This window comes from Monodelphis domestica, chromosome 5 (assembly GCF_027887165.1).
Source record: "Monodelphis domestica isolate mMonDom1 chromosome 5, mMonDom1.pri, whole genome shotgun sequence".
NCBI lineage: Eukaryota > Metazoa > Chordata > Mammalia > Didelphimorphia > Didelphidae > Monodelphis > Monodelphis domestica.
The window spans coordinates 315,901,079-315,914,451 of record NC_077231.1 but is presented as its reverse complement, the minus strand read 5'-3'; the positions used below and the strand labels follow the sequence as shown (position 1 = coordinate 315,914,451).

At 33.7% G+C, this 13,373-nt stretch overlaps 1 protein-coding gene across 13 annotated transcripts in view; it reads right to left on the bottom strand.

The window, feature by feature from the left end:
• The window catches only part of MACC1 (MET transcriptional regulator MACC1), a 175,073-nt gene that overhangs the window by 60,234 nt on the left and 101,466 nt on the right, over nucleotides 1–13,373 (bottom strand). For all 13 annotated transcript variants that reach the window (XM_056800529.1, XM_056800532.1, XM_056800536.1 and 10 more), the window contains one exon: nucleotides 356–2,376. In XM_056800529.1, the coding sequence (XP_056656507.1) occupies nucleotides 356–2,376 (2,021 nt within the window). The remainder of the gene's footprint in view (nucleotides 1–355; nucleotides 2,377–13,373) is intronic.

Here is a 13,373-nt window from a genome sequence, read left to right as displayed (position 1 = left end):
CCTCTTGTTATTTACCTCTATGAGATGGGTCTACTTTGAAGTAGTAGGAGCTGTCTAAATATTTAAGAAAAGAGAACAAATCTGTTAAGTATTATATCCCAGCACACACAAAATCTTCACTCTTTCTTCAAAAGAAGAATGTGATGCATTGAGGAGAGGGGTTTTTCTAAGAAGCATATGACAGAATATTAAATTTCAGGCATAGAATTATAGCCCAAACTTAGTGGGTTTTAATTATTTAATTTTTGAACTTCTGGAATTGAATTATCCTATTTTCTATTATTTTGAAAGGAATGTTCATAGATTTTAAATGTTAATATGTCTTCATTAAAAAAAAGTACCTAACAATACTTACGACCACAAGTTCATAAAGAAAGCTTCTCCGGTTCCTGTCCACATGACAATCTTCCTTCAACTTCTTGACAACATAAGACACTCTCTCTGTCTCTTTGTCAACTTGCATCTGGTCAAAATCTTCTGCTGTCAACTCTGAATAGCCCAGTGCATCAGCTAAAGCTTTCCAGTCCAAAATTTTTTCAGATACCAGGGTCAACACAGTTGAGTAGATATAGGTCATCTTCTTAAAGGGCAGGGCAGCCTGTTCCAGGAGTTTCTGGGTTGTAAACCCACTCTCTGACATGTCAATGACTTGTTCCCTTGAAATTACTTTGACATTTTTGCAATGCACAAGACCAAGCTTCCCTTGATGGACTCCTACATACCATTCCTTGACTTTGGTCTGGCCAATGGCTTTCACCTTGCCTCCTCCAAGAAGAGCAATGGTGTCTCCTTTGAAATATTCCAAGAGGTAAGAGATTTTGTCTTGCCTTAACACTGTTTTCAGAGTGACACCATAATTGGCAAAGTTCAGTGTTTTGTTTTGAAACTTGGGGTATTTGGCAGTTACTGTGAGGGACAGAGGGTAGTACTTGATCCCTTCCATTTTCTGCAAAACATTCGGCTGATTGGGAAGCCTACCTAAGTTGGGAGCTGGGTCAGGTGACCTTACATAAAACTGTGCCACTGAGTTCTCGTTGGGAATGTGGACCCTGACCAGGAATAAAAATGAGTGTAATATCTTGCTGTCTGTTGCAGAAAACAGAAATTGTTGGTGGATAACTTCTCCAGCTTTCAGCTGCTCCTGTTTAATTTCTTTTCTTTTTTCATCGGGTTTCACTTCAAAATCTAGGTCTTCTGAGAAGATTGAAATGTGTAGATCATGAGGCTTCTCAAGCAAAAAGGAATGTTTCCCCCAGAGCTGAAATACAACTGGAGACACATTTTTCCCATTCCTATTGATATCAGTGATGGTGAGCTTGTTTGGCATATAGCTGTGACCCCATAGAGTAAAGATAACAGTGAAACTGGGATGAATGTATCTGGGTCCATAAACCCCAACATGAATAGTTTTGTGGATAAAATCCCACACACTTGTGGCTGGTGCCTGAATGGCTTTGCATTGAGCTACAGCCACTATGTACATCACATTACTTAATTCTAATAATTTCACTTGGATCATGTCATTGTAAATGTAGCAGTTACTAAGTTCTCTGAATGGTCCCCCTTTATTAGAGCTATACAAACAAGTCAATGTCCCCATGACTTGGCTAAAAGGGTCCTGCCTCTTTTCAGCTGAGATTTCCATTTCTAACGAAATGGCTTCCATTGTATTGAGATTACTTAATGTAATTTCCAACAGTGGGCTCACAGTACATGACAGATCATGATTCAGGGTTTTTGGAGGGTCCAGAAAAGCCCTCAGAGTAACTTCTTGGAACTCTCCAGTTCTTACATGACCCTGAGGCACATGCACAGTGATGTGTGACCCTGGAAGTTGCACTGAGCCTCCTTCAGAGCCCAATTTACAAACAATGACAGTGTCTGCCACTTGGGTTTGAGCCCAACCAAGACTGTGACTCATTGTGTTCAGATCCAGGCATGATCGAGTCAACTGACGTTGACTTAACCAGGCCATTTTATAAGCTTCTCGGTCATGTTGAAGCCATTCCATGTCGTGAGGTAAAATCTGGTCAGATATTTCTATACTTGCTGTTCTGTCCACCATATCCAAAAGTTCTGAAATGCTCTTGGATTTCCCAGATTTCTTTGATGAAGACTTCCTGAGCATTTGGTGGAAAATTAATTCATCACCTGAAGAACTATCCTCTTCTCCTTCTCGAAAGAAGAGAAAGGGGTCTTCCTTTAAGATGGACACATTTGTATTCTTCCCAGTATTTCTTAACTGAGCTACGTCATCCAAGAATGGATTAGAAGCAGAGAGTTCATTCCAGAATGGATTGGTTGTCTTGGAAATAGGACCAACATTCTGGGGACTAACACCAGACCAATCAGGAAGGAAATTGTTGTCTTGGCAATCTAGTTTTGAAAACACAAAATGATAAAGGCAAGTCAACATTCTCAGAAAAAGCAGTGACCCAGTCATTATCATGGCACAACAGATTCTATTTTTTTTTAATTTTGCTGTTTACCCTTCATGATCTAACCATGAATTTCAAAAGTATTTTTACTTTTGGTCATCTTTTTAAGTCTTTTTAAAAAAGTGAAAAAAAATTGCCAGTGATTTCTGATATAACAGATGTCACAGTTTTTTTCCTATTTCATCTTAATATTCTTATTTCTGAATTTAACTGTGTCTTTTACAAGGAAGAAGGGATTGTTCTTAGTTTAGAGAGGGATAAAATTATCTTGTCTTGATAAATGGAATAATCTGAACAAGGAAGACCTGGGTTCAAGCCTTATCTTTGACACATACTAAGTTTGTAATCCTGGATAAATTGCTTGAATTATTAGTGTTTAGGAAAGCCTTCAATACTCTAAATTTTACCAAAAGTGACAACATTCTTGGGTAAAAGCAGTTCCTGACACCAATTGATTCACACAGTCAGGACCTTCCTTAATTTTAGGCTTTTAATATTTAGGTTGTTTTTTACGTGCCAGTAATCTTTGATAGTAAAAGCCATAAATGTGCTTAGTAGCCAAATGTTTTAAAACATCTATGTTTGGCATTATGGCATTTCTTTCCATGAATGGTACTATTGTTAGGATAGAGTGAGATGAAGGATATAAGGAACCTTGCATACCTTAAAATACCAGATGAATATCAGTTAATGTTATTCAATTGGGAAGTAGGAGAGGAAAAAAGAGTGATAAAAAAGAAAAGGGACAAAAGCAGGCTGTGATTAAAAGCAAAACAGACTGTAGACAAGGGGAAAGATGAGGGCAGAAAAAAAAAGGATAAACCAAAAAAAAAAGGATGAATAGAAATGCACAGATAACAGTCATAACTGTAAATGAGAATGGAATGAACTCACTCATAAAATGGAAGCAGATAGCAGAATGGACTAGAAAGCAAAATCAATAATATGTTCTTTATTTTTAAAAAACTTGAAATAGAGAGAAATACAAAGAGTTTAAGCATGTGGCTGAAGCAGAATTTCTTCTGCTTCAGCTGAAGTACAAAAATTTGGGGGAGCAGTAATGACATGAGACAAAGAAAAAGCGAAGAAAAAATAGTCCTAAACAAAAGTGGTAAGAAGATAAATTATATGTTGCTAAAAGGCATGTAGACAATGAAGTAAAATTAATTGCAAACATATATGCACCGCATAGGAAAGCATCCAAATTCTTAAAGGAAAAGTTAAATGAATAGTAGGAGGAAATAGACAGTAAAGCAACACAACTGAGAGACCTCAGCTTTTCCATCTCATAACTAAATAACCATAAAATGAAAAAGATAAAGGTTACAGAGATGTATGGAATTTTTAAAATGTTAGATATGATAAAGCTCTGGAGAAACTTGAATAGAAATAGGACAGATTATATCTTTTTCTCAGCTCCAGATGGCACATTAACAAAAAAAATAAAAAACATGTAATAGAGTCTAAAAACTTACAACAAAAGACAGGAAAGGAGCACTATTAAATTTACCCTTTTCAGACAACAAAGAATAAAATTATATTTAATCAAGGGCCATGGAAGCATAGATTAAAAATTAATTAGAAAATAAATCACTTAATTCAAAAGAATGAGTGGTCAAAGAAAAATCAAAGGAAGAGTCTTTTAATTAAAGAAAACAACATTGTCAAATCTAAAATGAATAATTTTCAATACATTAAATTGAAGGGTTGTTGTACAAATAAAACTAATATAGCCAAGATCTGAAGAAAAGCAGGAAGTTGAAGAAAAATTAATTTGTTGATAGTTCCTCAGATAAAGGTCTAATATCTAAAATGTAGAAAGAGCTTTGTGAAATATGAGTGAGTCATTCCCCAATTGATAAGTGGTCAAAAGTTATTAACAGACAATTTTTGGATAAATAAAACAAAGTTTTATATGAATATATGAAAAAATGCTTTATATCATCATTGGTTAGAGAAAGGAAAGTCAAAACAACTCTGAGATATCATCTTCAAACCTCTCAGATTGGCTAAAATGATAAAAGGGCAAAATGACAAATGTTATTGAGAGGCTGTGGGAAAATAGGGGCACTAATACCTTATTTGAGGAACATTGAACAAATCAACTATTTTGAAAAGCAATCTACAAGTATAACCAGACTTAAAAAACTGTATACTTTTTGATCTACTAATACCACTATTAAATTTATTTCTTAAAGTGATCAAAAAAGGGAAAAGAAATGATATGTTCTAAAATATTTCTAATAGCTCTTTTTGTGGTGGCAAAGAAATGGAAATTGAATGAATGTCTATCAATTGGGGAATAGCTAAACAAAATGTCATAGATGATTGTGACAGAATACTATTGCACCAAAATAAATGACAAACAAGATGATGACAAAAAAACCTGGAAATATTTATATGATGTTATTAGAAATGAAGAGAGAAGAACCAGGAGAAAATTGTACAGAGTAATTACAATAATGTATGATAATCACTTGTGAATGATTTAACTATTTTCAACAAGGTAATGATCCAGGGCAACTCCAAGGAATTTATGAAGTAAAAGAATATCCACTGTCATAAAAGGAACAGAGTCTTAATGAAGATTGAAAACTATCCTTCTTCACTGTATTTACTCCATGAATTTTTCTTTAGTGCAAGCAATATGTCTCTTGTTTCACAACATGACCAACAGAGGATATTAATTACTTGATAATATATGTATGACCTATATCATATTGCCTGCCTTCTTGGGAGGGAGAAAAAAACAAGAATAAGACATCAATTTTGGGACATAACTAGAATGAGAATTTGTTTCTCTTGTATAAACATATTTATTATAATGTATTGCATATTTATAACTAATTATATGCATTATATTGCTGCTAAGTTACATATTATATTATGTGTTTATATGTTTATAAATAAAACAGGAAATTATATAATTTAGGAATTAAGGAAAAATATAGATCTATAAATGAGTACATCAATAAAAGAAAGGAAGAGCAGATTAGTGAATCATAAAGAGAATAAAAAAAATATTAGGAAAAGAACAAACTAAAAATTTCCAATTAAATACAAAAATTTAAATCCTGACTATTAAAAGGAGATTAATAACATTGTAATTTTTTTCAAAAACAATTGAAATAATAAATAAAATTAAGACCAAGACCTAGCTTCATAGAAAAAATAAATGAGTTTAATTTATTTTTAAAAGAAAGAAAAAACTAATTACCAGTATCAAAAATGAGAAAAGGAGAATTAAGATAAAAATAAAACAAACATTAGTTTTGCCTGATTATATGAAAATAAAACTGACAATTGAAGTGAAAAGCATAAAAACTTACAAAGGTAAAAATTGTGCAGATTAATAGAAGGGAAAGTAGAATATTTAAATAATATTCTCTTATAAAAAGAAGTCAAATAAGTCATGAATGAGTTACCTAAGAGAAATAAAAACCGCCATGGTCAGATTAATTCAAAAGCAAATGCTACCAAATATTTAAGGAAAAATTAATCCCCAAACCATATAAAATATTGGGAAATGATAAGGAAATCATACTAATTTTCTTGTACAATTTAAATATGATTTTGATATTGAAATTATGGAGGGCAAAAAAGAGAGAAAAAGATATATGTAAACCAATTCCTTAATGAATGAATGTCAAAAATACTAATAAAGCGATTACAGTAACACATCAGAATGACCACACACAAAGACCCAGTGAAAATTACACCTGGAATTTCAGGATGGTTTAATATCAGGAAGACCATAAGAATAATTGACTATATTGGTTGCAAAAATAACAAAAATCATATGATTATGTCAATAGATACAGGGGAAAAAAAAAAACCTTTACCATAATGCAGCACTCATTTCTATTAACAACACTAATAAGCACAGGAATCAAGAAAGTCTTTCTTAAAATGGATAGAAATTCTATTTAAAATAACTGCAGACAAACATAAAATATTTGAGTCAACCTTCCAAGACAAACCCAGGAATTACATGAACAAAATTGGAAAACATTTTTCATATAAATAAAGACATCTAAGCAACTGGATAAATATTAATTGCTCGTGAGTATGTCAAGCCAATTTAACTATAATAACCATTTTCTAGGACTTCCGGGTAAACATGTCAGCAGTCTAGATGCAAGACTCATCCTCTCCTCAGCACCCACTGATATAGACTACCACAAAATACCAAAAAAACCAAATTCAAGAGAACGAAGGGACTCCACAGTAGGGTGCAGAATTGAAGGTATGTGAGATTTGGGCATTTCCACACTATAAGGGGGTGGAAAAGCTCCCACCAAAACCACAAGCTTATCTACCCTTCCCCACCCTACCTACAGAGCCAGAGTCAGAGCCAGCATGCACCACAATCAGTGAGTGAGTGAGGGGAACCTCTAGAGTGAGTAAGGGGCACCTCCAAGTCCTTGGAAACTGACAAAGACCACCAAAGACCTACCCGAGAGAGCAGCTACACCTGAAACCCTAGCAGGCTGAAGAGTGCAGACCATAGGCACTTGTGGGAAGATAGCACAGAGAAGGGCAGCAAACAGCAGAAGCTGCAGAGATTTAAGAGCTTGCCTCAGGCAAAATCCTTACTCCTTAGCTCCATACACAGACAACCTGCCCATCTCACTCAGATTTCTGACTAAAAAGGGAAGGAAAAACATCCACAGTGATGGCAAATTGTGGCCAGGAGAAACAACCTCCCTCAAAAAACAAACAAACAAACAAACAAAAAAAAGAGGGTGTTGACCCCAGAAAATTTTTATAGAGGAAAAACCCAGGCTACAGAGGAAATGGAAGAGGAAATTCAAATAAACCCAAAACCTTCCAATAAATGGAAATTGTCCACAAGCTCTTGAAAAATTTAAATTTGAGCTTATCAAAAATATGGAAGCCTTCTGGCAAGAAAAGTGGGAAATAATTGAAAGAGAAAATAAGAGTTTAAAGGACAAGAACTGCCAATTGGAGAAACAGCTGGAAGCCACAAAAGCAGGATAGACCAAACTGAAAAAGGAAAACAGTCTTTAAAGACCAGAATTAGGCAACTGGAAGACAATGATCTTGCAAAACAGCAAGAATTAATGAAGCAAAACCAAAAGACTGACAAAATAGAAGAAAAAATAAAAATATCTCACTGAGAATATGACAGATCAGGAAAACAGAGCAAGGAGAGACAATTTGAGAATAATTGGTCTACCTGAAAATCCAGAAATAAATAAAAATATTGACATCATACTACAAGAAATCATCCATGAAAACTTCCCTGACGTTCTTGAACAATGGGGCAAAATAGACATTGAAAGAGTTCATAGAACACCCTTTACACTAAATCCTCAAAAGACAACACCCAGGAATGTAATTGCCAAATTCAAGAGCTTTCAAGCTAAGGAGAAAATTCAAAAGAAGCCAAAAAAAGACAATTCAGATACCAAGGAACACCAATCAGCATCACACAAAACCTGGCAGCTTCCACATTAAAGGAACACAAGGCTTGGAACATGATATTCAGAAGGCAAGAGAATTGGGTCTTCAACCAAGGATCACCTATCTATCAAAACTGACTATATACTTACAGGGGAAAGTATGGACATTCAACAAAATAGAAGATTTCCAAGTATTTGTAAAGAAAAGACCAGAACTAAGTGAAAAGTTTGATATCCAAACACAAATATCAAGAGAAACATGAAAAGGTAAATAAGAAAGAAAGGGAAAAGGGGAAAATGTTTTATTTTATTCAAACTTTCTTCTTTAAGAGCTATAATTACAATTATAATTAAATTATCTATATTAATATATGGGGAAATGTTATTTGTAACTCTCAAAATTATATTCACTATTAGAAGAATTGTTCACAGGAAGATATTGGGGTAATAAGTGCTATAAAGTGATATACAGAAAAAGAAAAAGGGAGGGGGGAATCGAAGAGGGCACCAAGAGATACTTGAAGAAATAAAATAAATAGGATAATCTTTATCACACAAATATATGCATGGGAAGAGGAGGGGAAGAATTCTCTTATAAGAAGAAGAGGAAGAGAGTGCTAATAGATAATACTTAAACCTTACTCTCAGTGAAAACAGTTCTGAGAGGAAAGAGCATCTACATCCATTGGGGTCTTGAATTCTATCTTATCCTTCAGGGAAACTGAGAAGGAAAAACTAAAGGGAGTAGAGAGGAGGGAATACAAAAAGGGAGGGAAAGAGAAGGGGGAGGGAACTTAACAGACCCTAAAAAAAACAAGAAGTGAACAAAAAGGGAAGGACCAGAAAGGGAAGCATATAAAGGGAGGGGATTAGGGGGATAGATTAGAAGTAAACAATTGGTTTAAAAGGATATAGCAAAAGAAGAAAGGACAGAACTAGAAGAGGATATCAAAATGCTAGGGAATACACAAGGGACAATCCTAACTTTGAATGTGCATGGGATAAACTCACCCATAAAACTAAAACAAATAGGAGAATGTATTAGAATCCAAAATCCTACCATACTTTGTCTACAAGCATACCTGAGATGGGTAGATACTCACATGGTTAGAATTAAAGGTTGGAGCAAAACCTATTGGGCCTCAACTGATAGAAAGAAGGCAGGAGTTGCAATCATGATTTCTGACAAAGCCAAAGTAAAAACAGATCTGATTAAAAGGAATAGGGAGTAAAAGGGAGTATAGACAATGAGGAAATATCAGTAATCAATATGTATGCACCAAATGGTATAGCATCCAAATTTCTAAAGGAGAAACTAGTGGAACTAAAGGAGGAAATAGATAGTAAAACTATACTAGTGGGAGACCTGAACCTACCACTATCAAATTTAGATAAATCAAATCAAAAAATAAATAAGAAAGAGGTAAAAGATGTGGATTAAATCTTATAAAAAAATAGAGTTCATAGATATATGGAGAAAAATAAATAGGGACAAAAAGGAATACACCTTCTATTCAGCAGCGCATGGCACATTCACAAAGATTTACCATTTAGTAGGTCATAAAAACATGGCAAACAAATGCAGAAAAGCAGAAATAATAAATGCAATTTTTTGGATCATAACACAATAAAAATGATGATTAGTAAGAGTACATGGAGAGCCAAATGAAAAATTAATTGGAAATTAAATAATAATATTCTCCAAAATCAGTTAGAGAAAAAAAATCATAGAAACAATTAATAATTTCATTGAAGAAAATGACAATGATGAAACATCCATTTAAAATCTATGGGATGTAGCCAAAACAGTACTCAGGAGAAAAATTATATCCTTGAGTTTATATATTAATAAATTAGGGAGAGTAGAGGTCAATGAATTGGATATGCAAATCAAACAAACTTGAAAGCAAACAAATTAAAAATCCCCAGAAGAAAAATAAATTAGAGATCCTGCAAATTAAGGGAGAAATTAATAAAATCAAAAGTTAAAGAACTATTGAACTAATAAATAAGACTAGAAGCTGGTATTTTGAAAAAACAAACAAAATAGATAAAGTACTGGTCAATCTAATAAAAAAAAGGAAAGAAGAAAATCACATTAACAGTGTCATAGGGGAAAAGGGAGACCTCACCGCCAAGGAAGAGGAAATTAAGGCAATCATTAAAAACTATTTTGCCCAGTTATATGGCAAAAAATATGCCAATCTGTGTGATATAGATGAATATTTACAAAAATATAAATGGCCTAGGTTAATAGAAGAAGAAATAGAATTCTTAAATAATCCCATAACAGAAAAAGAAATTAAACAAGTCATCAAAAATCTCCCTAAGAAAAAATACCCAGGGCCTGATGGATTCACAAGTGAATTCTCTTAAACATTCAAAGAACAGCTAAACCCAATACTATATAAACTATTTGACATAATAAGCAAAGAGGGAGTTCTACCAAATTCCTTTTTTGATACAAATATGGTACTGATTCCAAAGCCAGGCAGGTCAAAAACAGAGAAAGAAAACTATAGATCAATCTCCTTAATGAACATAGATGCAAAAATCTTAAATAGGATAATAGCAAAAAGACTCCAGCAAGTCATCACGAAGGTTATTCACTATGATCAGGTGGGATTTATACCAGGAATGCAAGGATGATTCAATATTAGGAAAGCATCAGCATAATTGACCAAAACAACAAGCAAACCAACAAAAATCACATGGTTATCTCAATAGACACAGAAAAAGATTTTGACAAAATACAACATCCATTCCTATTGAAAACACTAGTATAGGAATAGAAGGGTCTTTCCTAAAAGTAATAAACAGTATTTATCTAAAACCAACAGCAAACATAATTTGCAATGGGGATAAACTAGAAGCCTTCCCAATAAGATCAGGAGTGAAACAAGGATACCCATTATCACTGCTATTATTTAACATTGTACTAGAAACACTGGCAGTAGCAATTAGAGAAGAAAAGGAAATTGAAGGTATTAAAATTGGCAACGAGGAGACCAAGCTATCATTCTTTGTGGATGATATGATGGTTTACTTAAAGAATTCTAGAGAATCAACCAAAAAACTAGTCAAAACCATCAAAAATTTTAGCAAAGTTGCAGGATACACAATAAACCCACATAAGTAAGTCATCAGCATTTCTATATATCTCCAGCACATCTCAGCAGCAAGAATTAGAAAGAGAAATTCCATTTAAAATCACTATAGACAATATAAAATACTTAGGAATCTATCTGCTGAGACAAACACAGAAATTATATGAACACAACTACAAAACACTTTCAACACAATTAAAATCAGATTTAAACAATTGGAAAAACATTAACTGCTCATGGGTAGGATGAACTAACATAATAAAAATGACAATCCTACCCAAACTTATTTACTTATTTAATTTCATACCCATTGAACTATCAAAAAACTTTTTTACTGAATTAGAAAAAAACATAACAAAGTTCATTTGGAAGAACAAAAGATCAAGGATATCCAGAGAAATAATGAAAAAAAAAATGAGGAGGAAAGTGGCCTTGCAGTACCAGATCTCAAACTATACTATAAAGCTGTGGTCATCAAAATAATTTGGTACTGGCTAAGAGACAGAAAGGAGGATCAGTGGAATAGACTTGGGGTAAATGACCTCAGCAAGACAGTCTTTGATAAGTCCAAAAATCCCAGTCTGTGGGACCAAAACCCACTATTTGATAAAAACTGCTGGGAAAATTGGAAGACAGTGTGGGAGAGATTAGGTTTGGATCAACACCTCACACCCTACACCAAGATAAACTCAGAATGGGTGAATGACCTGAATATAAAGAAAGAAACTATAAACAAAATAGATGAACATAGAATAGTATACTTTTCAGATCTTTGGGAAAAGAAAGACTTTAAAACCAAGCAAAAGCTAGAAAAATTACAAAATGTAAAATTAATAATTTTGATTGCATCATGTTAAAAAGTTTTTGTACAAACAAAACTAATGCATCCAAAATTAGAAGGGAAACAACAAATTGGGAGACAATCTTCATTACAAAAACCTTTGACAAAGGTCTAATTATTACTCAAATTTATAAAGAGCTAAATCAATTGTACAAAAAATCAAGCCATTCTCCAATTGATAAATGGGCAAGGGACATGAATAGGCAATTTTCAGTAAAAGAAATCAAAACTATTAATAAGCACATGAAAAAGTGCTCTAAATCTCTTATAATCAGAGAGATGCAAATCAAAACAACTCTGAGGTATCACCTCACAACTATTAGATTGGCGGACATGCCATCAAAGGAAAGAAATGAATGCTGGAGGGGGTGTGGCAAAGTCCGGACATTAATGCATTGCTGGTGGAGTTGTGAATTTATCCAAACATTCTGAAGAGTAATTTGGAACTATGCCCAAAGGGTGCTAAAAGACTATCTGCCCTTTGATCCAGCGATACCACTTCTGGGTTTATACCCCCAGAGAGATCATAAGAAAAAAGACATGTACAAGAATATTTATAGCTTGCCCTTTGTGGTGGCAAAAAATTGGAAAATGAGGGGATGCCCTTCAGTTGGGGAATGGCTGAATAAATTGTGGTATATGTTGGTGATGGAATACTATTGTGCTCAAAGGAATAATAAAATGGAGGAATTCCATGGGAACTGGAAGGACCTCCAGGAACTGATGCAGAGCGAAAGGAGCAGAACCAGGAAAACATTGTACACAGAGACTGACACGCTTTGACACAATAGAATGTAATGGACTTCTCAATTAGTGGTAATGCATTGATCATGAACAACCCAGAGGGATCTATGAGAAAGAATACTATCCACATTCAGAGAAAAAATTGTGGGAGTAAAAACACCGAATAAAAACAACTGCTTGATTACATTGGTCGAGGGGGGTATGATGGCGGATATAGACCCTAAAGGAACATCCTAGTGCAAACATCAACAATATAGAAATAGGTTCTCATCATGGACACATGTAATACTCAGTGGAATTGCACGTCAGCTACAGGAAGAGCATGGGGGGGGGGAGTGGAGGGAGGAGTAGAATATGATTTTTGTAACCAAGGAATAATGTTTGAAATTGACCAAATAAAATTTTTTAAAAATAAATAAATAAATGAAACAACCATTCTCTGCCTAAGCTAATTTACTTGTTCAGTATCATTTTAATTAAACTAAAAAAATATTTTATATTTTAAAAAAATAATCACAAATTCTATCTAGAATAAAAATTCAAGAATATGAAGAGAACCAATGGAAAAAAAGTAAAGGAAGGCAGGCTAGCAGTACCATATTTCAAATAGTATTATAAATCAGTAATCATGAAAACAATCTGGCATTGGCTAAGAAATAGAATGATGTATTAGTGAAATAGATTACACACACAATACACTGTAGTAAAGGAGCATAGTAATCTAGTGTTTAATAAGCTCTAAGATCCTCACCATCTGAAAAAAAAATACTGAAGTAACTATGGATGAAGGAAGAAGCAAAGAAGAAATAAAGAGAAT